The sequence below is a fragment of the Cucurbita pepo genome, chromosome 5 (genome assembly GCF_057944985.1).
Source record: "Cucurbita pepo subsp. pepo isolate OVF chromosome 5, ASM5794498v1, whole genome shotgun sequence".
NCBI lineage: Eukaryota > Viridiplantae > Streptophyta > Magnoliopsida > Cucurbitales > Cucurbitaceae > Cucurbita > Cucurbita pepo.
In genome coordinates this window covers 912,589-938,863 of record NC_141802.1, presented here as the reverse complement: position 1 = coordinate 938,863, position 26,275 = coordinate 912,589, and the positions used below count along the sequence as shown (strand labels likewise).

The 26,275-nt window shown below is 37.9% G+C and overlaps 7 protein-coding genes and 1 pseudogene across 10 annotated transcripts; 3 read left to right on the top strand and 5 right to left on the bottom strand.

Moving 5' to 3' along the window:
* Positions 1 to 2,747: 2,747 nt before the first annotated feature.
* Positions 2,748 to 4,000, top strand: LOC111795544 (uncharacterized). The gene is made up of 3 exons (XM_023678033.2): positions 2,748 to 3,433; positions 3,501 to 3,611; positions 3,712 to 4,000. Exons 1-3 carry the CDS (start codon positions 2,855 to 2,857, stop codon positions 3,862 to 3,864), a joined length of 843 nt encoding a protein of 280 aa, XP_023533801.2. The 5' UTR covers positions 2,748 to 2,854; the 3' UTR covers positions 3,865 to 4,000.
* A 2,872-nt stretch (positions 4,001 to 6,872) lies between these two features.
* On the top strand, positions 6,873 to 8,671 carry LOC111794550 (protein RGF1 INDUCIBLE TRANSCRIPTION FACTOR 1). Its single transcript, XM_023676583.2, has 4 exons — positions 6,873 to 7,101; positions 7,265 to 7,462; positions 7,658 to 7,873; positions 7,958 to 8,671. The coding sequence occupies exons 1-4, from the start codon at positions 7,099 to 7,101 to the stop codon at positions 8,195 to 8,197; spliced, it is 657 nt and encodes a 218-aa protein (XP_023532351.2). The 5' UTR covers positions 6,873 to 7,098; the 3' UTR covers positions 8,198 to 8,671.
* A 3,091-nt stretch (positions 8,672 to 11,762) lies between these two features.
* LOC111795466 (protein TORNADO 2) lies at positions 11,763 to 12,781 on the bottom strand. The gene is made up of 2 exons (XM_023677910.2): positions 12,282 to 12,781; positions 11,763 to 12,206 (listed from the first exon to the last, which is right to left on the bottom strand). Exons 1-2 carry the CDS (start codon positions 12,777 to 12,779, stop codon positions 11,880 to 11,882), a joined length of 825 nt encoding a protein of 274 aa, XP_023533678.2. The 5' UTR covers positions 12,780 to 12,781; the 3' UTR covers positions 11,763 to 11,879.
* Positions 12,782 to 13,316: 535 nt separating this feature from the next.
* On the top strand, positions 13,317 to 14,948 carry LOC111795465 (E3 ubiquitin-protein ligase Os04g0590900-like). The gene has a single exon (XM_023677909.2). It carries the CDS (start codon positions 13,693 to 13,695, stop codon positions 14,749 to 14,751), a length of 1,059 nt encoding a protein of 352 aa, XP_023533677.2. The 5' UTR covers positions 13,317 to 13,692; the 3' UTR covers positions 14,752 to 14,948.
* A 1,213-nt stretch (positions 14,949 to 16,161) lies between these two features.
* LOC111795467 (transcription factor bHLH94) lies at positions 16,162 to 17,755 on the bottom strand. The gene is made up of 3 exons (XM_023677911.2): positions 17,249 to 17,755; positions 16,528 to 16,911; positions 16,162 to 16,445 (listed from the first exon to the last, which is right to left on the bottom strand). The coding sequence occupies exons 1-3, from the start codon at positions 17,663 to 17,665 to the stop codon at positions 16,350 to 16,352; spliced, it is 897 nt and encodes a 298-aa protein (XP_023533679.1). The 5' UTR covers positions 17,666 to 17,755; the 3' UTR covers positions 16,162 to 16,349.
* A 2,563-nt stretch (positions 17,756 to 20,318) lies between these two features.
* LOC111795639 (RING-H2 finger protein ATL29 pseudogene) lies at positions 20,319 to 21,629 on the bottom strand (annotated as a pseudogene).
* Positions 21,630 to 21,702: 73 nt separating this feature from the next.
* Positions 21,703 to 24,799, bottom strand: LOC111795638 (zinc finger CCCH domain-containing protein 12). Of its 3 annotated transcripts, none has more exons than XM_023678178.2 (3): positions 23,993 to 24,799; positions 23,390 to 23,765; positions 21,703 to 22,531 (listed from the first exon to the last, which is right to left on the bottom strand). In XM_023678178.2, exons 1-3 carry the CDS (start codon positions 24,362 to 24,364, stop codon positions 22,290 to 22,292), a joined length of 990 nt encoding a protein of 329 aa, XP_023533946.1. In that variant the 5' UTR covers positions 24,365 to 24,799; the 3' UTR covers positions 21,703 to 22,289. The 3 variants fall into 3 exon arrangements, with proteins under 3 accessions (XP_023533946.1, XP_023533944.1, XP_023533945.1); XM_023678176.2 differs by having other exon boundaries at positions 21,703 to 22,567; positions 23,993 to 24,788; XM_023678177.2 differs by having other exon boundaries at positions 21,703 to 22,567; positions 23,390 to 23,762; positions 23,993 to 24,784.
* A 226-nt stretch (positions 24,800 to 25,025) lies between these two features.
* LOC111795640 (dolichyl-diphosphooligosaccharide--protein glycosyltransferase subunit 4A) lies at positions 25,026 to 25,880 on the bottom strand. 2 transcript variants are annotated; one of them, XM_023678181.2, is made up of 2 exons: positions 25,723 to 25,880; positions 25,026 to 25,160 (listed from the first exon to the last, which is right to left on the bottom strand). In XM_023678181.2, the coding sequence occupies exon 1, from the start codon at positions 25,878 to 25,880 to the stop codon at positions 25,767 to 25,769; it is 114 nt and encodes a 37-aa protein (XP_023533949.1). In that variant the 3' UTR covers positions 25,026 to 25,160; positions 25,723 to 25,766. The 2 variants fall into 2 exon arrangements, with proteins under 2 accessions (XP_023533949.1, XP_023533948.1); XM_023678180.2 differs by having other exon boundaries at positions 25,028 to 25,165.
* Between the last annotated feature and the right edge of the window lie 395 nt (positions 25,881 to 26,275).

Here is a 26,275-nt window from a genome sequence, read left to right as displayed (position 1 = left end):
AAGGTTAATTTGGGGTTAGCTCAAATAATCTCTATCATACAAATTTTTTCTAAAGAGGGGAGATGAAGCTTATCTTTACTTAATCTTAAAGATAACGAGATTATTAATATTTTAAATGTGAATTTAAAATTTAAATTAATAGTTATTGATGCATACCTGAGTCGTATTTATTAAATTGAAATATATAAAATATGTTTCTTAATTTAAAACTTTACACCCTCACGATTCCTTTAATCATCACAAACAAACAAATCGGCTCATAAAACTAAAATAATAAATATTGTGATTAGTAACTTTCTATAAAACAGTTATAGAATCAAATTCTTACCTACTTCAAACATTTTAAATTATAAACACAAATTAAGTAGAAGGGGTCTCAGAGTATTATAAACATTTTAAATTATTTGCTCTAAAGTAATCTATCGACCATTTTGAAAGGGGTCTCGGAGTTGCTTAATCATCAATATTGTAATTAGGTGGGATGTTAACGATTGTTTTTGGACAAGTATATGAATAAAAAGAAAAAACATTTAAAGTATTAGTAAATTTTAAGAATAAAATACAAGTTTTGTTTTTGTTTTTTTTTTGTTTTTTTTTTAAGGAAAAAAAAGTTGGTTTTTTTAAGGATTAATTGAAATTTAAAAGCCCTTGGAGAGGGCGAATGTGATGCCAAAAAAGCCAATTGTCTTTTTGCTTAAAAAAAAAGTTTTATTGTTAATTTATTTAATATTTGGTGGGAGCAAACATCACACGTTTTTCATGCTGTTAGGGTTTCAGCTGGCCACGTCATCCAATGCCCTTTTATTTATTATCATTTTAACCATAGCAATTTATCCCACTAAACCCCTAAATCTAGTACCTACATAAAGTGCTAGCAGTATATGGACATACCTAACCACATCCCCTATTATTATTATTATTATTATTATTATTCATAAAATTCAAATTTTTTATATTTTAAAATTACTTTATTATCTTTAAAAATAGTTTATATGGGTAAAATTGGATTAATAAGAATACATTACAACATAAAATTGAGATATTATAGAATCGAGAGAAAAGTTTAAGGCTATATATCATTTTATATATGATGGTTTATATTTAATTTAATTTTTTTGTTATGATTATAAAGTTTGAATTTATCGAATACTTTTTATAGTCGTAATTGATGGGAATGAACGGAAGGACAAAATGGTAATTTAACTCGAACAAAATGGAATGAAAGGGGTTGTTAAGCGTTGGGTGGGGAATGAATAAAGACAAGCAAATTGCAGGGTTTGGATAGAAGCAGGCAAGAAGGAAGAAGATGGCACACAGCCTATGCAAGTGGGCCTTTGATGTGTCTCTATCCTCCATATATCAGGGCCGTTCATTTGTGGGCCAGGGCCATCGTTGATGGGCCTCTTCTTCAGCCTCATTTCATTCTCACCCGTCATCATTATACTCAATTATTTGCCTTTTTCTTTTTTCTTTTTTCTTTTTTTAAATTAAAAAAATTGATATATTTTTATTCTCTTTCCAAAAACTCCAATTTTCCTTGTCCCCACTCAAAATATATACGTATTGTTTAGTGACATATGCTACAAATATGTTTAATGTTCCCAAAAATGTTAATAATTATTAGGAATAATTTTAAATGATTTATTTTCTTTCTTTTTATGGAGTATTCACATAGAAAAATCATAGTATTTTTTCTAATGAATTTGAAAAATAGTGACGCGAAATTCTCAAATAATTTAAAATTTAAATATTCAAATTCTTTCTATTAAACTAAAAAAAACTATTTTAACTATAAATACGGTTAACAAAATATTGTTTGCGCCAAAAAGGATCACACTTGCCAACCTTAAGTCAAGTCTATCCTTTGTTTCGTGGTTTCCCTCGAAATGCTTTGCTTTTTTTTTTTTCTTTTTTTTTTTTCTTTTTTTTTGTCGGATTTGAGTGTTTTTATGGTTAGATTTTGAACACTTTATTAGTTAGATAATATTTTTAGTTAAATTTAGAAAATTTTATTTGCTCACTTATTTATTGAAAGAATATAGACACGTGTGTCCTTCTTTTTTGTTTTTACAATTATTAATTCTTGTTTGTTTGTTTTTTTGTCATTTGGGACAAAGTTTATTTTTATTTTTATTATTATTAAAATTTGCATGCTTCCAAACAACTGTTCTAGTGTGGCAGTGAGTTAATAAAGATAAGATGGGAACTATTTTTCCTATTGAAATAAATATTTCATATTCCATTATCTTTTTCTTATTAAAAAAAAAAAAAACTATTTTTTAGAACCATTTTTTCCCTCAATTATTGGAATGAAACACGTGATTTCCAATCATTAAATTTCTCTTAGCAACTTCTAAACTAATTATGCAATCATTAATCTGAATTTACATCTTAACGCCTAATTCTATTCCCAATAATAATAATAATAATAATAATAATAATGAAACATTCTCGATTTTGTGCCAATTTTAGTCGAGTTTCTAACATAATGTAGATGCCCATTATCACCATGACCAGCTAAAGCTCAAGTTTTGTGTTTTGGTTTTGGGCCTCATTGGCCCAAAGAAATTCGTTATAAAGACTAACACAACACAACCAAGGCCCAAATACCAGGCTGTCGGCCCACTTCTCTGTTGGTGGTGGGGGTTAATTAGAATTTGAAACACTGTAATTAACATTATTTCACCTTTGAATCTCAAATATTAATATTTTTGAAGTTTAAAAAAAAAATAATAATAATAATAATCGGAAATTCATAGAATATAATCGAAGGGGATAAGAATTAAGCGGTAAATTGTGATCATATGAGTTCCCATTCAACGATAATCAATCAATCTTTGAATATTTTGGAGAAATGAGCAATTTGATTCAAGAATCAGCAGAACCCCAGAACCCAGAACAACAGCATTTCGATTCCCGCTTCTCCACTCTCTGCCTCAACCCCGGCGGCACCCACCACCGTCGTCCTCCACTCTGTTCTTCATGCGGCCGCCGTCCACCTCGCTGCGCTGCCACACACAAGAAACGACGCTCCCCAACGCAGATTCAAGACCCCGCAGCCACCACCAAGAAGCACCTTCTTGATCCTCAACAACACAATCTCACTTCCTTCTCCAAGATCGATCTCCCAATCCCCTTCGGCCCTTCCTCGGCCCATCCCACTCCCTTCTCCCCTCTCTCCCGCTCTGTTTCCGACCCCACCGAAGCTCGTAATTTCTCCCCTCTCTCCCGCTCTGTTTCCGACCCCACCGAAGCTCGTAATTTCTCCCCTCCGTCGCCAGCCAAGCGCTTATGTCCCAATTCGGCGCTCCCGCCGCTGCCCCTCCGGCGTACGGTTTCAGACCCGACTCCCTCCACTGACAAAACCTCCGATTCCCCTCTTACAATTGGGAGAGTCAATGATTCGATCAAAGAAGACAGCCCCGATTCAAAGGTTCCCTTTTCTTGTTTTTGTTAATGCCCTTTAATTCAAACCTTATTTTGGGGAATTTTAATGACAGAGGCTGAGAAAAATCAAGGATCGACTGAAGGAGATGAATGAATGGTGGAAGGAAGTGATGAGTGAACAAGAACACGAAGAGGAAAAAAGGGATGAAAATGAGACCAAAAAGGTACGATTTTTAGAAACAAGAATGTTCATATTCTTCCTTTTTGTTGTCAATTTAGGATGTTTTTTTTTTTTTTTTTTTTTTTTTTTTGTTGTTGTCGTAGAAAGTTGAGTGTTGCAAGGAAGAAGAGGATGAAGAAGAAACAGTGGGAGTGGAGAGGGTGGGGGATTCATTGGAGCTTCGTTTGAAGTGTCCCTGTGGCAAAGGCTTCGAGATTCTTCTTTCTGGAACCAGCTGTTTCTACAAGCTTCTGTAGATTTTCATAATTTTTTTTTTCCTTTTTTTTCAAATTTCAAATCAAGATGATATGAAAGAATGGGCCGAAACTGGCTCGCCTTGTTCTTTTTGGGCTATGGGAGGAGTTTTGATATGAACTAATGGGCTTTTGCTTTGCTTTCTTGTCTAAGAATGGGCTTCCCCAGGGCCCATTTTCAGCTTGGTTGTCGGATTTTGGATACTGCCACAAAATCTTCAGCAATTAAGCAATAAATAAGGACTTCTTTAATTTCAGTAATGAGAAATTGGCTTTTTTAAATCCAGTACACTTTTTAAATTTTGTTTTCTTTTTAAGACAAAATCCACAAAATAAAGAACTCTCCCTCTCCCTCTCTCACTATATATATATATATTACTAAGGTGTAAATTTTGGTGGCTAAATTATAAGAATTTCATGGTTAAACGTATTTTATTTTGAGTAAAAAAAAGTTACTATTAGAAGACTTACTTTTAAGTGTAGAAGGTATTTTTATAATAATTAGAAAATGATGAATTGGAATAATAAAAGAAAAGGCATCATGCATCTTCCTTCCTTCCGCTTCTGTAACAATGATGAAATACCAATAATTTAGAATTTGCTTTTTCTTTACAATCATTATTAATATTAAAGCATACACATTTTTAAAACATCAAAAAGTTTGAAAGCTAAAGAGTTTGAATGCATTAATTTAAATTAAACAAGTTTGAATCTCTTCAAATTATAAAAGAAAAATACCAAATTATAATTCACTAAAATCATGACATCCCTCAATAATTTTCAATATTATAAAAGTTGGGACCAAATTTATAATTTAATAAAGCTCAACTTTTTTTTTTTTTTTTTTTGGTTATTAATATAATGTAAAATAAGATAAAGAAGCATACTCAGAATAAATACACAACAATATATTCCAATTCCGTACTCAGCTGCCTATTATTTGAGTATCTAATCCTTCTTTTCAGCATTATATATCCACCACCTATTTACTCAAAGCATTATTCCTTTATAAAAATAAATAAATTCTTTTTTTTTTTTTTTTTTTTTTTTTTACAAATAATAATAATAATAATAATGCTTGATTTTGGAAATTAGTTCCTAAAGACCTTTTTTTCATAGCATTCCATTATTATTGGAAAACTACATTTTTAACCGTCCCAAAGACAAAAATTAACTTGCTATGGATTATTTAAATATATATATATATATATCAAATTTTTAAAAAATATGAAGTAAATTTATAATTTTTTTATGAATAAATAAATTATTTTGGTTGGAAAGGCCAAAGCAAACCGTAGAACACACCAGGAACAAAAACAATAGCAATAATTAAGGTTTTAATGATTAAATTTTGGAAACTCCACGTCAGGCAAACCTCATCACCTCGAGCCTCGAGAGTTTTTGTACCAAAACACGGCCAAGAGTTGGAGTTATTTACATAAAATACCACTATGGGCCAATCGGTGGTGGGACCCACAAGACGTGGTCTCCGAGGATAAGGCCCACAAATGGGCCCAAAAAACTAATAAAGGGAGGCCCACACGTGTGAAACAAGTACGCACAAGCGCCATTACTCATGCCTGGTGTGCCACCGCGTCTTCTTAAAAACCTCACCGTTGACTACAATTTTAACAAGTCTCCAAACATTATTTTTTGTTTTTCTTTTTAATTATTATAAATTCTTAAAACAATAAAATTCCTTTCCAATAACTAAGTCAAAGTGTTCTGTCGTATAATGTAATCTAAGCTGGAAGACTAGTCCTCGCATTGACTCATCACAACCAACCACTTTTTTTCCCCCCAAGAAAATAGTAGTAATTTATATTTTAAATTAAAATAAACGTTTTAAGAAATTTGAAATTATTAAGCAAAAAATAAAAATAATTTTCTATTATTTAAAAAGCTAAACTCCATCCTTCAAATATGGTAAAGGTTAGATGTGAAAACAAGAATGCTTTTCATAGGGTTTTAATTATTTTTATTTTTATTTTTTTGGTTGTGGTGCGTACATGATCGCTATCAACCACAAGAGCTTGACTCGACTCGACTAGACTCATAGTTGGCTTTTGAATATTTTTAGTTAATGTTAAGAAATATTTATCATTAATGAATTAATTAGAAAACGAAAGCAAAAAATAATTTTTGTAGTCATAAATGTTGGTTGATAACTAAATACACTGAATTTAGTTTTTGTTCTAAAAATAGTGCGGTGGATGTTAATTAGGAACTATTAAGTAAACTTATTAATCCAATGGATTTGGTTTAATGTCTAAATCACCCTAACCCCAATGGCAATTCTCACGAGAAAGAAATTTGAACATTAAATTGATTGGTAATATGAAGTTGAGAGGATGGAAGATTTTTAAAATCAAACCATTCATTTTCTTAATTAATTCTCTAAATCTTTCTTTAATTTGTGATTCCCCAATTCTTTCACCTGCCATTTAGCATTTGCCATTTGCCATTAGCCATATGCCAATTCAAATTTGTCCCAATCTTCACCACATCCAAAGAACACCAAAGAACACCAAAGATACCAAATAAATAAATTAAAGCTCTACTCATGCGTCCCATTGAATTAGTTATTAATGCAAGGATCCCAATTGGGGATTTATGAAATTGATAGAAATAAAAGGTAAAATACAGATGGTTTGGTGAATAAAATAAGAATTAAAGATACTTAAACTGATGAACATGTTAATTAGTATAGAATAAGAATAAGAAAATGAAAATATATTCCGATTATGGTTTTGAAGGGTTCCGGGGAGTTAAGGGCGGAAGCAGCAGGAAAGAGAGTGTGAGAATATAATTAATGATGCAAAATAAAGTAATGCGTGGTTGAAAATATTGTGTTAAATGGGGAAATAAAAATAAAATAAAATAAGAATATGCGATAAGACCGAAGCAAACACGAAAATGAAACCCAATTTATAAAGGAAAGAAGGAGAAGAGTTCCTTGCACCCAACGCATCTTTTCCTTTTGCTTCAGCTTCGGACCTTTTTGCCTCGCTTTAGACTTTTTGCAGATAAGAACGACTTCTCTCTCTCTCTCTCTCTCCCTCTTAAAAACTCCTCTCCTTTCCAATTGAGAGCCCGTTTACCCTTTTCTCCCTCTCTCGCCGCCCCAATCTCTTCTTCTTTCTACACATTACACTCTGCTACTTCCTCATTTTCAAGCTGGCTATCGAGAATCAGGAAGCTACTGTTCGAGAAATCAAGCCTAAGAGCAGAAGAATCATGGTAGAATTTCTCTGGGTTTTTTTAATTCTTTGTGTTTTGAGTTATGGGCATTCTGTTTTCTAGTGTTTTCCCCAATCTGGGTTTGTTTGTGTTTCAATGGTGGATTCTGATTTTGGGGTTTGTTTGTTTGTTTGTTTGTTTGTTTGTTTGTTTTGTGGAACAGGGCGCTGGAGGACCTGAGGATGAAGATAATAGATGGCCGCCATGGCTGAAACCTCTGCTTCGAGAAAGATTCTTTGTTCAATGCAAGTTCCATGCCGATTCCCACAAGAGTGAATGTAATATGTATTGTTTGGATTGCATGAATGGCGCACTATGTTCTCTCTGTCTCGCTTATCACAAAGACCATCGCGCTATTCAGGTTCGATTTATTTCCCTTTCATTTTTGGTAATTTTTCATTTCAAGGAAAAAACTCGTGGGGGATTTTCCCTTTCATCACGGGTTTCATCAAATGCACTATTTCTAAATCAAATTCTGGCACAAACCCATTACTAACCAATCGAAATCACTGACAGGGTTGCTCTGTTTTTTCCATTCTGATTCTATTTGCCACAGATTAGAAGGTCCTCGTACCACGATGTCATAAGGGTATCGGAGATTCAGAAAGTCCTCGACATTACCGGCGTCCAAACCTACATTATTAACAGCGCCAGAGTCGTATTCTTGAATGAACGCCCTCAGCCTAGGCCCGGCAAAGGCGTCACCAACACCTGTGAAGTCTGCGAACGCAGCCTCCTCGATTCTTTCCGATTCTGCTCTCTTGGCTGCAAGGTAACTCCACCTAAAATTTCTCATCAATGCCATTCATGAGTTCTTCAATAAATTGAATTGTGGGGATTTTCTGTGCTGTTTTAGATTGTGGGAACATCGAAGAATTTCGAGAAGAAACCGCAAGTGATGGGGGGGTCGGATTCAGAGGATTCGTATTACAGCAGTAGCAGCCAAGGAAGAGCGATGAACAAAAACAAGAACAAAGTGGTGCAGAGCTTCACGCCGTCAACGCCACCCCGAACTTTGGTCAGTTACAGAACGGCGAAACGACGAAAAGGGATTCCACATAGAGCTCCAATGAGTGGACTCATGATCGAATATTGAAAAAAATAAAATCATCATCGAACCCTTTTTTATTTAAAAGAACATCACTGCATCCTGTACTTCCCTAATTTGAACACCGAGATAATGCTCTACTCATATAATGTAGTTTTCGATTGGGCTCGCTGAATCTGTTGCTGTTCGTCGTGGTCGGAGGAGAGGCCGTGGAAATAAGTAAAAGGTGAGGGACTTGATTGCAAAAGGGGAAAAAGATTGTGAGTTGTGTTCTATAGAAGTAGAAGATAATTATGAAAATAGGAAGGACGGTGCTGATTAGAAGTTTAGTTATACTTGAGTTTTGGGTTTACTATAGATGTGAATATTGTTTTTTTTTTTTTATTTATAAATTTTAATGTTTTTATTTTATTATTTTACCTTCCTCCGTGGGTTGTAACTTAGGAATGATGTTTATACAAGGAATGAAATAAAATTAATAAATAGACTTTATATATATATATATATATCCATATTTTATTATATTTTCTCCCAAATTAAATTTAATTCAGATGGTAAAAAGAATTCAGTTATTTTCCGTTTCGTAGGAACAGTGCAAGGGTTATTTTCATTTTCACAGCAGCCGGTGGCGGGCGGTTGTGGGGGGGTGTTTTGTCCTGACGTCCACGTGCCGTTATATAAGTGGTTGGCGAAAAAGGTAAGCGACTGGATTTCCCGGGAGTGTAAAAAGTGAGTCAGCCGCCCACAAAATTGAAAGGTGTTTTTTATTTTATTTTATTTTAAACAAAAGGCGGTTCCTTAGCCGAAAGGGTTTCCCATTCTAATCATGCGTGTACCGGAGCCCACGTGTGGATTTAACAACCGTTGGATGTTATCCTCATCGGAGTCCCGATGAAGTGGAAGCAGTAAGAACGGTGTGTGTGTTAAGCCTGCGACAGCTCCATAATTCGGTTCGGTAATATTTAATGTTTTATAATTAATATATATATTTTTTTTTACCATGTGGCGTTCCAATTTAAAAGATTGATTTTGACTGAAAAATTGGGGGTCCTCATAATGCGTGCGCGGATCACGACTTTTACGTGGGGATTCAGTTGCTTTACACGTGAGTTCCCACGTGTTGTGATTTTTGATGTTTTAAGGTGAAGATTAAGGTGAAGATTAAGTTTAATGGTGTTTAATTAGTGGTAATCAAGAGAGAGAGAATGAGATTAGGGAGGAGGAGTGGACACGTATGAAGGTGGACACGTGGTAGATGTTGTGATGAGAAGAGGGGGAGTTAAGTGGAGAGAAAGAGGGCACGTGTCGTGGAAGTGTGTAGGAATTTTGGAGGAAGTGTCAGGATGTGAGTTACACGTGTGAGAAACATATGTGGAAGATGAGTGGGTGCATGATGCGCGTAGGCCTATAGGCGTGATGTGGGGCTTCCACCACCGTGGAGATTCTCTTTACATATTGGGTGGAAATTTAGGAAAGGAAAGAAAATGGGAATTGAAATAAAAGAAATTAAAAATAAAAAAAAATAAAAGGCGGAGGAAAGGAGGGTTTGGGGAAACCTCCTTGCATGCATAGCGGCCACTAACGTTCCAAATTGAAAGGCATGGTGTGGTAAGGGATGATGTCATGAGTTTATGGTTGAGTTTGATATTAAACAAAACACAGGCGCACCAGTTTCCATGATTCATACACCATATTGGCCCCCACGCCCAGGCTTTCCCTTTCAAATTAGTGACAATCCCAACTCGTTATATGGCCCATTTTGATTGGTCGGTCATGTATCTGGTCACCAACATTTACCTGCTCCTCCTCGCACAAAAAAACAAAAAAGAATTGGGATATTTGATGTACTTGAGAGAATGAAAGTGTTTAAATAATAATAAAGAAAAAGAAAGAAAAGGAGAGTTTATTAAGCTTACAACACGTAATGTATTGTACCCTACTGTTGGTCTGATGTTTACTAGAACATGAAGATAAGGTGGAAAGTGTCGTTTATGACTCGAGTGTATTCTCCCCATTCCTTTCTCTTTCATTTCATTTTCACACACTCTTACCCCATTTTTGGGCTTCTTCTACAACTCAACTTATTTAACATCAAGGATTGGCCCATCTTTATTTTATAAAACTATGGGTTCGCTTCTCATACCGAGTCTTCAACATCCGGGGCTTAATTAGGCACTCATGATTACCATTAATGTCTAGCCACCAACAAGATTTTGTGGTATTTTGTCTCTTTGTAACAACTAAAGTCTACGGCTAGTACATGCTGTTCGTCAAGGTCCGTTTTGTATCGCCGTTAGCTTTACGGTTTTTAAAATATGTTTGCTAAAGATGGAGAGGTTTTGACATCCTTTGAGGGAATGTTTTATTCCCCTCTCCAACCGGTACGAGACTTCACTATACAACTTCACTATACATCCTTGTAAGTAAGGCTTCCACGCATTTGTTAGGGAGTAGGGGTCTAACATCATTGCTGTCATATCACTCGATATATGGCTCTAGTACCCTTCTTAACCCAAACCCGCCACTAGCATATATTGCATGCTTTAACCTGTTACGTATCGCCATTAGCCTCGTGGTTTTAAAACGTGTCTACTAGAGAGACGTTTTCACACCCTTATAAGGAATGTTTCGTCTCCCTCTAATCAATGTGGGATAAGCAGACAATATCTTATAGCAGTAGACTTGAGTTGTTACAAATGGTATCAGAGCGGAATACCGGACAGTGTGCCAGCGAGGACGCTGGCCTTGAAGGGTGGTGAATTGTGAGATCCAATACCGGTTGGAGAGGAGAGCGAAACATTTCTTATAAGGGTGTGAAAACCTATCCCTAACAGACACGTTTTAACAATTGTGAGACTTACAAAGATACGTGTCAACAATATCTATTAGCAAGGACGTTGAAACCTTTCCTTGGTGTATGGGTTTTAAAAATCGTAAGGTTAGCGGTGGGTGGGTTTGAACTGAGTCACCTGTCTTCACATTAATAATGTTATTACTATAGCCATAATCCTTCAATTTTATTCATCATAGATTATTTAGCTTATTTCTTATGTTGTTCTTGTTTAGCAGTATATATTATTCAAGATTGGACTAATAAGTATTAAAATTGTTATTAATTATCAAAGAATAGTTCATAACGCCAGACGTGGAACCATGCCAGAACTAGGACGCTACACAACCAAAACTGCTGCTCCCTGACCTCATCGTTGCTGGGCGTCGCACGAATTGGGGTTTGCTGTTGGGAAAATGAGAGAGAGAGAGATGCTAGAAAAATGCGGACTCATCGCACCAATTGCGCCCCTGCAACTCAAGTTGTCACTTGTCGGTGTGCCATCGAGCAGTGAGTGCCTGCGTCCTTCGCTACCATTGAAGAATACAATCATCGCCGCTGGTCCCATAGCTAAACAGAGATCGCATGGAGGAGGAGAAATAGGTCGGTGTCTACGCTGGTGGCTGCATGATCGCTCGTCACTAGAAACAACATGTTTCACCTCGGGGTGCGTGCGCTTCTCAATAATATTGTCACCATTTTTCAAAAGTAAGCATCAGCTTTCGGTGCCCCTTCCTGAAATCATGTCCTTCTTTTCCCCAAATTTCAACCCCAATCAATAAATACACAAGGCCCCAAAACTCCACTTCTTTTAATATATTCATTAATTAAAATATCCTTGTTTGGATCAAACAAACATCGTAGACCAACACAAACCCTAATAACAATAATAGTAATAATTCAGACATAGCCTTGGCTTTCACGGCCCTGCTTGTATTTGTCAAACAGCTTCTCTGTTTTCGCATTCTTAAACGCACAACAAGCAATCAAATACACAGAAATGAGAGCAACCAGCGCCAAGAGCAGCACAATATCAGCCTTCCTCCATTGATTCTTCAAGCTCTCCAGCAACCCTGCCTTGCAAGAGTCGCACCCGTAACACAGCTGGGTCTGGTCGTTGTTCCACTTCAAGCAGTCCATGTCGGCTGCATTGTTTATCGGCATTATCCAGTATGTTGGGTTCACAAATGTGTACCCACACAGCGTCGGCGGCTTGCAGCATCCTGACTTAAAAAAACAAAAACAAACAAAAAAATTAATCAAAACTTTTCTTACATAATTAGTATATCATGAAACAGATACCTGGAGAGGAGAAATAGGAGCGTTAAAGAAATCTTGAGCCATACGAAAGCTCTGATTCAACTGCCCACATGTACTAGAAGAACTCAAGCAGCTCCGAATCAAATCCCATTTAAACGAGCTTTCAACTCTGTGCCTCAAAAACCCAGAAAAGTCATCCAGATGATACTCCAAGTAAGCCCGGTTGGGCTCCAGATGCCCAGACCCTCTAATGGTGACCATGTAAATAAAACCCACCAAGCAAGCCAGAAGCACAATGAGGACCAGCATGGCGATGAGGTAAACAATCAGCAGCCAGCTGATGCGCCAGAAGGCTCCGATGAAGCCGGCGACGGCAACAATAAGGACAATGACGCCGAAAAAGATGATAGGCCATTGGAGGATTTGGACGCAGGCATTGTCTTGTTGGGTGGCCAGCCATATTCCGGCGCCGATGATGGGGACGGAGAGGAGCATGGCTATGAAATTTATAGCTCCGATTACTGTTTTGGTGAGTGCCATTTCTGGGAGGCTGTTGTTTTGTGGGAGTAAGGAAGAACAGGTCTTGTCTTTTGTTATTTGAACCAGAGAGACAATCTCATGGCTACCCCAAACTATATTCAAACCAGGCTCAAGCCCACATAAACCTAGCCCAGGCCCAAGACCAAGCCCACTATATTCCAACTAAGTCATATGCTTCGTTTGGGATGGTGGTAGAGCGATGATATGGTGTGTCACAATCTTTGGGCCTTTTGGATTCAGACTGAAAGAAAGGAAACTGTTTTACCAAGATTGGCGGCCGAAACGATGGAGCATTAAGTTAGCGGAAGATGAAGATGAACAAATTTGAGTGCTTTTTGTTTGGTGGGTATTTATGAATGAATGCTTGGAAATTGGAAGGAGTCCCATGAAAATTCCTCCATGAAACTAAGCTTCAGCCATACCAGAAAGCATTTATTACTTTAATAAATTCCCCCACCAGCATCATCGCCTTAGTCAACAAGCTGTTTTTCCCAAAAGCAAGCCGCAGAAAAAGAAAAAGATGATGAAGTACAACAACAAAAAGAAAAGGAGGGATCCTTAAGACTACAACCCATTTGCATTATCATCCATCCATTCTTCATTTACATTAAGTGCCCAATTTTGTGTTCTGTGTTTTTGTTTCCATCAGTGTTTGTGAGCTGCTCAATTGGGGTACGATCTTCAGGTAATGTTATGTTTTTAGTTTTTGCTTTGTTTCTATCTGACAACTGTTTGATAAAATGCCGCACCCAACAATTTGGAGCTTCCAGGGAAGCGTGTGATCCTTGTGTTGTGTGAATTGTTTAATTAAATCGCCCATTTCTTTGGAAATCTCACCCGTTCATTTCTTGAAGAAACGGACATTTGGGGCATTGATTGTGTTAGTTTTTCCTTAAATTCTCTTAGAACAGTGATGGGATCTTATGGCACCCCAAAAACTTGGATACCATATATGAGCAACAAAGATTGCTCTCAAGGGTTCTGTAGTGTATATTGTCCTCAGTGGTGTTACATCATGTTTTCACCTCCACCTCCCTTAGAGTTTCCAGATGATGATTCAGGCCCAAATTTTTCACCTCTTGTGATTGCAATTATTGGAATTCTGGCTAGTGCTTTTCTTCTTATAACCTATTACACCATCATTTCAAAGTATTATGGCAACACGAGCCGCTTGTCTAGGACTCAAGATCATGACCCAAATCAGGAGTTTGAAGATACTCACAACTCAACACTCCACGAGCCGTGGCATGTCGCCACTACTGGCTTGGATGAAGCACTGATCAAGTGCATTACGGTTTGCAAGTACAAGAGAGGAGATGGGTTGGTTGAAGGCTCTGATTGCTCTGTTTGCCTCAGTGAGTTTCAAGAAGATGAGAGCCTTAGGTTGTTGCCTAAATGCAGCCACGCTTTTCATCTTCAATGTATTGATACTTGGCTCAAATCACACGCCAATTGCCCGTTGTGTCGTGCAAACATCGTCTCTGTCACTGCTTCTTCTCCACTTCAACTGCCTGCAACCACTGGAAACCCCACAACTAATGAGGCCATTCCAGAGACCTCTCAGGCAAATAACCATGAGGCTGTTTCACAGGAACCTGGAAGAAGTTTTGGCAATGACAATGCTAAGAACTCAGTTCGCGCTTTCAGCGACCTTGGAAATTTGGTGAAAAGAGATACTGTCATTGAGCTTAGAGATGGAAGATTGCAGCAAATTAGAAGGTCCATTTCAATGGATCATTGCAGCCAAAACCATATCATTATCGCAGATGAGTTTGGAGGCATTGATGAAGCAGGAAGCTCAGGTGATGTTGGATCATCCAAACATTCAATGGGAGAAGACAGCAAGTCAAATCATAGAAAAAGAATCTTACATTGTGTGATGAGTCCTGTCTCAATGAAGAGATCATTCTCAAGTGGAAGATTTTCTCTCACGAAACATGGAAGAGAACACAGAGGACTTGCCCCTGTCTGACATTAACAACAGAGAGAAAACCGTGAACATACACCATAGGCTTCGTTTAGCTGCTTTCAATCCTTTCCCTTAATGGTTAGTTATGGGTTTTTGTGAGGATCATCCATGGTTTTTGCTTTGTCATTCAATTGTCACAATTGTGTCTTTCTTTCATCATTGCTTCTTGTATAAAGACACTATGAGATCCTGTGAGCAAATTTTGACTTCGGCCGTTTTGAGCTGCTGGTTTTGCAAGGTGACGAGAGAGAAGCAGTAATATCTAAGAAGAAGACAGTGGAATTAATGAGATACAGACTGATGTGTATAAAGAAACAAAACATATAGCAGAAAGGATGATGATGAGATGAAACTGTGGAATAATAAGAACAAAATTATGCATCGAATGGCACAATTTAAATAAACCCTTTTAGCTGCTCCACCTTTTTCTCTGTTCAATGCTAAAAAGTATGAATGTCACTTCTTTTTCCAATAATTGTTTCACTGTGCTTCCATTATCACAGAGAAAGATAAGACTGCTCTCATGACTCTCATCATCACCTTGAAAACAACATCCGTAATCTCTTTGAGATTTTAAAATATCAATCCCCTTGGGCTACTCTGCTAGTTGTTATCTAACATAGTTTGTAGCTCGCTCACTCGGTGTAGCGACTCGATAGGTTGGGTTACTAGGGTTGAAGTCTCAATCTAAACATAACTCAAAAGTTTTGAAAAAAAACGCAATACCATAAGAGATTATGCTAGAGCTATTGATAGATAGATGGTTATATAAGATATTAGAAGTGACCCATTGTAATATGTCATTGTCTTACCCACCAACCTAATGCATTATTTCATAACCTAATGACTAGACGGCGTAACCCATAGCACATGACTTTGTACGCTCTAAACCATCCCAATCATCGATAGTGAATTAGGAAGGACTATCGTAGGTCATGCATTGTCACTTTAATAATCTACGTCTATATTTTACCTTAACTTCGAATAAATCTGTGACACCCCAAGTTCACAATGAGCAGATATTGTCCTATTTCAGCTTTCTCTTTTGATGGGTAAAGAATGTTTCGTTCTCTTCTCCAACCGACGTGGAATCTCACACTCCACCTCCTTTCGGGACCCAACATCTTCGTTGACACTCGTTCTACTCTCCAACCGACGTGGAATCTCTGATTCTCAACTCAATATTTGGCATTGTGTGGGTGAGGACGAAGAAGATGAACACAACCCTCCCTCCAAAAAAAGAATCCTGTAACTAACTTGGATGGTGATGAAAAGTTGAGGAGGAAGAAGCAAAGGAAGAGAGGTGAATCCAAGCCAATCCCTTTGACAACTTTTTCTTCTCATCTGTCCCTCTCTCCCTTTTGTGTGGTCTCCAAAGAAAAGGAAACTAAAGCAAACAAGACAAACCCTTGATAGCTACAAAACAATATATTAATTTACAAATCACACCAAACCAACCCACATGCACACACACACACACACACACACACACACACACACACACACACACACACACACACACACACACACACACACACACACAGAACTTGGCATTTTAATGGATGATTCCCATTCAAATCTCACAGCTTAACTGTTTACATTTAACACAAAACCCCTTCTTCCTCAATTATTCTAACCATTTCATGTGCTGCCGCTGCTATGTCATCCACTGATCTCAATTGGCACCCTTCTTCCACCTGCATTTCCACAGTTTCATGCATATCATCATTAAATTTCATTGCCCATTTCATCAAAACTGACATATATATATATATATACCTTAAGGCTAATAGAGTAAAGAACCAATGGATGAAAGTCCGTGACATTAAGATGAAGAATAGTGAGACGAAGAGCCTGCAAGCCAGCAATGAGCTTCAACAGCTGTCTATGTGTTCTTATTGAAAGGATTCTAAGATTCGCATGAGTTTCAATCAAAGTGACTTCAATGTCAGCTGAAGAAGCCTTGGATTTGGCTGAGTACTGAGAGCTGTTACTATCTGAAAACAACTTCCTTCTCACTGAATCTTCATTCTTATAATTCTCTTGCTTTTCTTCTATTTCTTGGTGCAAAATTTGCAGCTTCTTGGCTTCAAGAGTTGATAGAACATGCTCCAATTCCTTCACGAACTCCACTGCTCCTCCTACTATGGATGCTTGGTCACCCTTCATACAACCAACACACATTATTATCAACTATCATGATTTTAGGAGAAGACCTCAATTTCTAGCTCTAATTGTAAATGGGTCTATTCAAAAAGGGAGGAAAAATTGAACCTTTCACATAAAATGAAATAATTGAACCACCAATTGGCATAATTGAGATTAATAGGGTAAATATGAACAAAAGTAGTAGCTTTTTTTCTTTTTTCTATTTTCACAAAGCTTTACCAACATTATTAAAAAAAATTAGAATGGTTATGAACTTAAAGACATAATTATGAACATTAATTTGAATCTCATGCATTAATTGAGGAGAAGTTATTAAATTAAGAGAACAAACCCTTTGAACATAGGATTCAGGCATGAGGGAACGCAACACTGAGAGATGCTCACTCATCAGCTTACGCCGGTTCCTTTCAACAGCAATGTGTGTCATTCTTTGTGTTTCAGCTTCTTCTTTGTTCTTACAAGCTTTTGGTTTTCTCTTTCTTTTCTTCTTCCCTTGCTGCAACCCGACCGCTCCCCAGTTGCTGCTTTCCGCCTCGTTCGGGTGGCGTTTTCTCGCCAAATTGGGTTTCGGCCGGTGTTCCAACGTGCCATGTTGGTGGTGATCTTGATGCTTCAAACCCTTTTCGTCGGAGAAAAAAGTAGTCTCCGACGAGTCGCAGACGCCGTGGGAAGTGTTCGGCGTCGGAGAGATAGCGTCGTAGATGATTAAGTTGAACAAGTCATTGGAGGAAAGAGCATCAATACTCATGTTTTTGAAGCTCCAAGGTTGTTGTTTGGTTAGGGTGTGTAGATATAATGAAATTGAGAGAAGGCTAAAATTTTCAAAATGGTTTTAAAAGGAAAGAGATATATAGAGTTTCACGTGAGAAGGCACAGAATTAGATCGCTAATTATAACATTTCATGGGTTAAATTTGAATTATTTTAAAGTATAGGGACGAAATTTATAATTTAGCATAGTTTTTATATAGATACCATCATAGAAAGTGCCAAAAATTGGAGCAGATTATACAGAGGAGAGAAAGAGATGGAAGGGTGAGGGGGACCAAACAATCCAAACACAAACATGCATAGGGACAACTGACCTAAGCTGTGTTTCAGACATTATCTTAAACTTCATTTTTCAAACCTTAATATCAAATGTTTCGATTTTTAATGTTATGTTCAAAGCCAGTTTAATCGTATCGACGAGCGATTCTTTACCACCTTATATAAATCATATTCATTGTGAAAAAATGTTTCAAAAATATTTATAGATTTCAAGATTGAAATTAACATAAATGGGATGAAATTAACATTTGCAATGGTTTAAAAACTATAATATATAGTTGGAAGAAACGATGATAGATACAAAATCATTAAATGATGAGTAGCAGAGAGAATGAGAATAAAAAAGGGAGGAGAGAGAGAGAGAGAGTATATTAGGGTAGAGAGAGAAAGTGGATTAAAAATAAAGTTAAGATTTTTGAAGGAGAAGTTGAAAGTGTGGTCCAATGTGTCAGACCTCTGTACCCTAATCCATGTGACCACCTGCTTTTCACAAAGTCAATCTCACCCCATCCTATTTTAATTCCATTTTTTATTATTATTTTTTTTCCTTTTCAATATATATTTCCGATTTTTTACCGAAAAAATTAATTTTCCTCCATAAATTTAAAATTATATAATTTATTAAAACTAATAATTATAAATATTAACATGTCATTATAATCAAGAATTTTTACTAATTAAATAGTTTTTTTTATTGAAAAAAGAAAATAGGAGGGTAGTTATTTTATTATGGTATGGATGTATAATTTTGTCTGTTTTTGTGTAAGAAAAAAAGATAAGGAAACAAAAATAAATGAGAAAAGACATGGAAGAATGAGAGGAAGTTTTGTAATATAGTGAGAAATAAAAATAATAATTGAAATAAGAGGTTGACAATTTTTTTCATGTTATGGGAAATGGGACCCACATCAACTTTCCTTCCTAAAATTTGCATTCCTTTTTCTTTTTTCTTTTTTTTTTCCTTCTTTGTTCCTCAATATATAAGTCCCAAAAATTTGGGCTAATGGTTGGCTTGCTACCGGATTGGGCTTGGTTTATGGGCCTATCATTGATATCGGATTGGGCTTGATTTACGGACCTATCATTGCTACCGGATTGGGCTTGATTTACGGGCCTATCATTGCTACCGAATTGTGCTTGGTTTCTGGGCCTATCATTGCTACCGGTTGGGCTTGGTTTATGGGCCTATCATTGTACCGGTTGGGCTTGGTTTATGGGCCTAACATTGCTACCGGATTGGGCTTGGTTTATGGTCCTATCATTGCTACCGTATTGGGCTTCGTTTCTGGGCCTACCATTGCTACCGGATTGTGCTTGGTTTCTGGGCCTATCATTGCTACCGGATTGGGCTTGGTTTCTGGGCCTATCATTGATACCGGATTGGGCTTGATTTACGGGCCTATCATTGCTACCGGATTGGGCTTGGTTTATGGGCCTATCATTGCTACCGGATTGGGCTTGGTTTCTGGGCCTACCATTGCTACCGGATTGTGCTTGGTTTATGGGCCTATCATTGCTACCGGATTGGGCTTGGTTTCTGGGCCTACCATTGCTACCGGATTGTGCTTGGTTTATGGGCCTATCATTGCTACCGGATTGGGCTTGGTTTCTGGGCCTACCATTGCTACCGGATTGTGCTTGGTTTCTGGGCCTATCATTGCTACCGGTTGGGCTTGGTTTATGGGCCTATATTGCTACCGGTTGGGCTTGGTTTCTGGGCCTAACATTGCTACCGGATTGGGCTTGGTTTCTGGTCCTATCATTGCTACCGGATTGGGCTTGGTTTCTGGGCCTATCGTTGCTACCGGATTGGGCTTGGTTTCTGGGCCTATCATTGCTACAGAATTGGGCTTGGTTTCTGGGCCTAACATTGCTACCGGATTGGGCTTGGTTTATGGTCCTATCATTGCTACCGGATTGGGCTTGGTTTCTGGGCCTATCGTTGCTACCGGATTGGGCTTGGTTTCTGGGCCTATCATTGCTACAGGATTGGGCTTGGTTTCTGGGCCTAACATTGCTACCGGATTGGGCTTGGTTTATGGTCCTATCATTGCTACCGGATTGGGCTTGGTTTCTGGGCCTATCATTGCTACCGGATTGGGCTTGGTTTCTGGGCCTATCATTGCTACCGGATCGGGCTTAATTTATGGGCCTAACATTGCTACAGAATTGGGCTTGGTTATGGTTTATGGGCTTATCTAAGGTGTGACGGTTAAAAAAGTATGACAGTGATTCATAATTTGGAGGAACTACTGCAATTGTTTACACTTTTTACATTACTTTGTATTGGATAAAGCCATTTTCATTACGGGCAAGTAAACCAGCAGCCCTGTATGTAATTCTCAACGAGTATTCTGTTGTTTTTTTTTTTTTTCTTTTTTTTCTCTCTCTCTCTCTCAAGAAAACCAAATAAAAACTTTTCACAAAGGAAAAAGAAATCTAAAGAACAAAGAAGTAGAGAACCTAAACATAAAAACAACAATCTAGGAGAAGTAGAAAGGGATCAAAACTCAACTAATCAAACTGAACATGCCGGCTTCTGCAAGTTATTCCGATCACCCCTTTCACAGAGCCCTGAAAACCCACCGCCATTGCTAGGGTTCCTCGCCAACTCCTCAAATGTCACGCAACTCCCCGTCCAATTATTCCCTCTTAGGATCTTAACCTTCACGTGCTCCGGTAATATCAACTTATGCCGGCTTTCTCCTTCTCTTTTCGCCTTCACAATCGAATGCCCTGTCGAATGCGATCTCGAGAATTTCTTCCTACTCTCTTCCTTCTCCACCTCCTCTGTTTCAATCCTCTGTTTTCCCTTGTTCGAACAAGACCCCTCATTGTCATCGGCATCGGAATCGGCATGGGCATCGGCGTCGGCGTCCTCATCAATATCAATACTAATAGCATCTTCAATTGACTCACGGTGGGAAGTTCGTGGTGGATCAGAGGTCTTATCAGCAGAATTCCTCCGTAAATCGGAGTCGAGATTTCTCCTGCAAACAGGGCAGGTCTTGTGGGATTCGAGCCAGAGATCAATGCACTCCTGATGGAAAACATGGTAGCAAACAGTGAGAAGGCGAAGGAAGCTCTCGTCGTTGAATTCGAGAAGGCAAATGGCGCATTCTAATCCCACATTGTCACTGCGAAATTCCTTGATTTTGGAATATGGGAAAGTGGGAAAGGAGTTGATGAGAAGTGGGTCGAGGCCAGTAGGGGCGGCAGGGGAATCGGTGGAAGGGTGGAGAAGGTTGCCGGAGGTGGAGCGGCGGACGTTGCGGGAATGGATGAAGGAGTCCACAACGCAGCGGCAGCAGTAGATGGAGAAGAAGCCGACGAAGAGGAAGGCAACGAGGATGAGTGTGAGGACAATGGTGACAGGAGGACTGGCGTGATCTTGTGAGGGGAAAGGAATGCGAGTCAAATCGGTGGACATTGGCCGGAAAAGGACCTGAAGGAGAGGAATGTCCGGAAGTAGAACAAGAAAAGGAATGGGATTTAAGAAGGAAACTCACTTTGGTTGGTTGATTCGCCTTGTTATTACTGGTTCTTGTTTGTGTGGTTTAAGGTATTGGTTGGCTTTGTTTGGCCAACACTCTCCCTTCTCAATCCTTCTTTTGTGGGTTTTGTTCTATTTCTGTGGGGAATCAAACCTCTTCTCTGCAAGTCCTTATGCATCAAACCACATGTAATTTAGAGTTGGGTTTCAAACCAATAACTCATATCTTAATGCAGAAACATAGAATAACAAGTTTCAAAACATAAATAACAATCTAAAGGAACAACAAATGATGGGATGAAGATACAAACTACGAACGATAACACTATTACAAGAATGTTGCTACCTACGACTCATTATACAAAAAGGGAACAACGTAACGGTCCAACGACCAATACAACGCTAGGGGATCCTCAATGATCACAATGTCGGTGTATAAAAATTGCTGCCTGCCTCATGTGAAGAACTAACTCATATTCCCATTACAATAAGGTTAAAGACTTTCCCAGAAAACAGAAGAATCACTCAATGATGATCCGGGAAGGTGGTGACAATCATACATCTTCCCTTTTCTTTGAATGAGAAGGATTACATATAGTAACAACAGAAATAAAGACACTACTAACAGATAAAGACCATATGCCTCAAATTTTGATGATCGGAACTGCAGCGGGTTGGAAATGAGAATAAGTAAAGAACCGACCAAAACTCGACCTGAACAAACAGAATCTTCATCTGCCAACTTATGAGAGACAAAGTCCATTATGATGTTTGTTAACCATGGAACTTAAAGTTCTCGTTATTCACGTTCGGTGATTGCTTGGATAATATTATTCGTTGTCGTCGATCCAGTCACCATATATCCTACTGATTTTATCGGGCCCCTTCCATTTCTGATGAGTTCTCTGCCCTGACCTTTGAATTACAATGGTTGACCTCTGAGATGGAATCACGACATGATAAACGTCTGAATGAGGAACTGAAGGAACAGAAGCAACCACCGTATCGCCAGGAGCTTTCGGTAATACTCCCTGCTTCTGGTCAGGAGGAGCAGATGAAGAGTCTCTAGTTTCTGTCTCCATAAGCCCACCACCATAACGGTGCAATTCTGTGGTTAATTCGAAGTATTAAGTCTAAAACCACTAAAACTAAAGAACTCTAGACACTACTACATGCTTATGTTTTTCAATCTACTCGATTAACTGACTCGACCTATATGACTATATCAAAGTTTAGATAAATGACGATTACTCGGAGAAACAAAGCATGAAAAATCATAAAAAAAGAATTGAAGCTTAGTTAGATATCTTTGCAATCAATTGATTTTGGAGTCTTGAAAGTGGAAACAAAAAACAGAATAATGCATGCCAAATCGCAATGGAGAGTAAATGGAATAGACTTAAATTCTAAGCATGCTGGTTTCCACACCCTTATAAAGAAAGGAATGTTTCGTTCTCCGATGTGGGATCTTAAAATCCACCCCCATGAGGCCCAGCGTCTCGCTGGCACACCGCCCGGTGTCTTGACTCTAATACCATTTGTAACAACCTAAGCCTATTGCTAGTAGATATTGTTCTTTTTGGGCTCTCTCTTAAAGTTTTAAAACACGTCTACTAGAGAGAGGTTTCTATACCCTTAATGCTTCATTCCCCTCTCCAACCGATGTGGGATCTCATAATGAAACCATTGTTCTTTAAAGTTAAAACAAAAGTCAAGCGAGATTGAGCAGATGTATCCTATGGGGCATGGTAAGAGAACTTTCTATTAAAACGCTTAACCCAGGGGTTCTTAGAGTGCTGACAGATTAAGCGATTGAACAGATAATGGAAACTATACAAACAATCATTGAGAGAAGAAAGAGACATAATCTTTATTTATAGTGCAGGCCCATATACAGCAATTTCATTAACAAAGGAATGAGAAAACATACCAGCAGCACCATGAGCAAAATGACATTTGTTTCCAAATGGACAATATCCCGTCAACTCCCACTTGTTACATATCCTTGTTTTCCAATTCGAAGGCTTAGTGTTTGATCCATTTCCTGATCCGCCACCACTGTAGCCACCAGGACCCAGGCTTATTGCCACACTCTCTCGATTCTTCGACTGCTCGTCGTGAAGAAATGTACAACCATCCCCATATGGACACCCCTCCTCGGTGTAAAACTTCTTGCAATGTCGTCCTTTATATGACCTCTGCGACTCGGAACCAAAATTTGATGTCCCAAGTGAAGGTATCTGAAATTCCTCCCTTGGCTCTAAAAATACCGCCTTTTCTTCCTCATGGGCGGCCACAATTTCCTGCTAACAATACTCAATGCAATGAGGAACTCATGATACTCAATTCATCCAATTCTGTGTACAAAAGGAAGCATAAATACCAATGTATAGCAGTAATTAAATGGCTGAACTCTAAGCTAAGGAACGAACTACGAACTACACTACCCAACAAGAAATTTCAGCTATCAAGCTAACAATTAAACAGAGAACATAACAAAGATTAAATATTAACTAAGAACCAAACCTAATACCTGCCAATTCGGTGGTGGCCGCCTAAGCTCCTCAATGCTATGAGCGAAATTGCAATTGGTGATGTAAGGGCAGGTTCCAGCGCGGAATTTGCAGCAGAGTTTGGTCTTGAAGAACATTTTACCTATCGCTTTTGATCGATTCGAGGACGTAACATCCTGGGAGCTTCTCGATTTCTTATTTGGGGGTTCGCTGCCGGACCGGCTTTGGGATTGCCTTTGATCATAACTCGAATTCGAGGGCGTATCGACACACCCATCAACGCCATTGTTCCAAGCTCTGTATTCGTCTTCGGTGGCCCAAACTTCGCCAGGCCAATTCTCGCTGCTCGTCCCGGGAATCACATGGACTACGTTTCCCCCATTATAATCCATTCCAAACAATTTCACTCACCACGAAAAAAACCCAGAAATTCTTACCTCCAGAGAGCTACAAAATCATCAAAGTGCCACGCAGAAAACCCTAATTGAAAAAACATGGGCACTGAATCAAACAAAAGCTACAGTTTTTCCAGCTTCTAGGAAATGGGTTTCTTTAAACTCGACAGAACATCAGCTCGTGAAAGTCGAAGAGCTCAAAAACGACTCATTACAGAATGGAAGAAGTTTGTGGAGAAATGAGAATAGAAAGTAAAAAACAGATCGAAGAGAAGTGGAAGAGAAAGTTAGTAGGAAGATCGGACAGATCTAAGAGCATCATGAATATTACAAAAGGGAAAAATAAGAACAAGCGAGCGGAAAACAAGGCTCGTGGGGTTCAAAGGTCGAAGGAAATATAGATAGAGTAGAAGAAGAGGTTAGATTTGGACCGCGCGATAAAAATGCTGAGATAACTTGAAAGACAAATATCAGGAAACGACAGCCCGAGGAGATTCCGAAAGGAATAAATTTCAGAGGGGTTTCAATAGATAATTTTGTAAATGAAACTAACTTCTAATCTGTGTTTTTTTCTTTCCTTTTCAAATGTCACTCAAATTTTCTGCCTGGCCAAGTTAATAATCCCTAATATTTGTGATTTCAAAAGAAAAATAATCCCAGAACGAACTCAGGTCCATACAAAAGTCTTGGCAAGGTTGGGCCCAAATAAAGAAGCTACTAGGTCAAGAGACTCGAAAGCTTGCCTCAGCTTGGGTCGAATCCATGAGTCGATGAGCCCAGATCTGGGTTTCTCCTACCCTTATCAAAAGAGAAAGGAAATTGTGGGTCAACTCTCGCGTAAATAGATTACAAAAACGTTATTCAAAATAATTCAATCTCCACTCTCGACTATAAGTGTACTTCTTTGACATGAGCATTAACGCATGTGGGACAAGCACCAATCCAGCGTGCAGTTTTTTCTGGTATCAATAGAATAATTAAAATGTTTTTTTTTTATAGAAAAAATCTAATATGAGGAGCGAAGACAGTAAAACTGCATGAAAGTTTAGCAATTTATTCATAATCTTCATTATGCCATGTCAACTACCTATTAACTTGATAGAAAATTGAAGAATACATTCAAATTTAAGTGCAGGGAATTAGAATTGTGTTTAAAAAGAAAAAGAAAAAAAGAAGTGATATTAAGTAAATATTACATTTCAATAAAAATGATGGGTAAGGGATAAAAAGCTTAGAACCAACTAAGCAATGAAAAGCTTAGAACTAATAATATCTTTGCATTGTTTTGAAAGACAAAGTGCTAACTTAGAGTTATTATTATAAAACTGCTAATATATCTGCAAAAATGTCTTCACCTCGACCAATACATTCCATGGAGAAGAAAATTGGAGGAGATGGTTTAGTTGCCCTCATACTTTGGATCAGCCATCACATAGTGAAATGCTATTACCAATACAAATATAAAGATCCCCAGAAAATTTGCAAAGAAGCCTAGATCTCGATCGTCAAACATCTGTAACACATTTAGTTTTCACATTAACAACAATTCTTCATGCAAATATATATATAAACACAAAGAATATCATCTTGAGATAAAGCCCAGATCAAATTTGTATTCAAATTGACCTTTGACGATGAAACTATCAACAGAAAAGAAAAAAAAGAAAAACTCATGTAAAAACTAGCAGATTTCCAATCGATCTCTCAACACCAAACCCATAAACTAAAATTCACAAACATATGGAATGAGTTTTAACTCAAGGAAACTCAATCAACCATATCATATCTGCAGAAACAATCTCTAGTTTTTTCATTCCACTGAAAGATCTATGATGCTGCATAGAAAGAACAACAACTTCAGACTTCATCATGATGCAGATTGCAATAAGCAATCACTTTTTCAGCAGC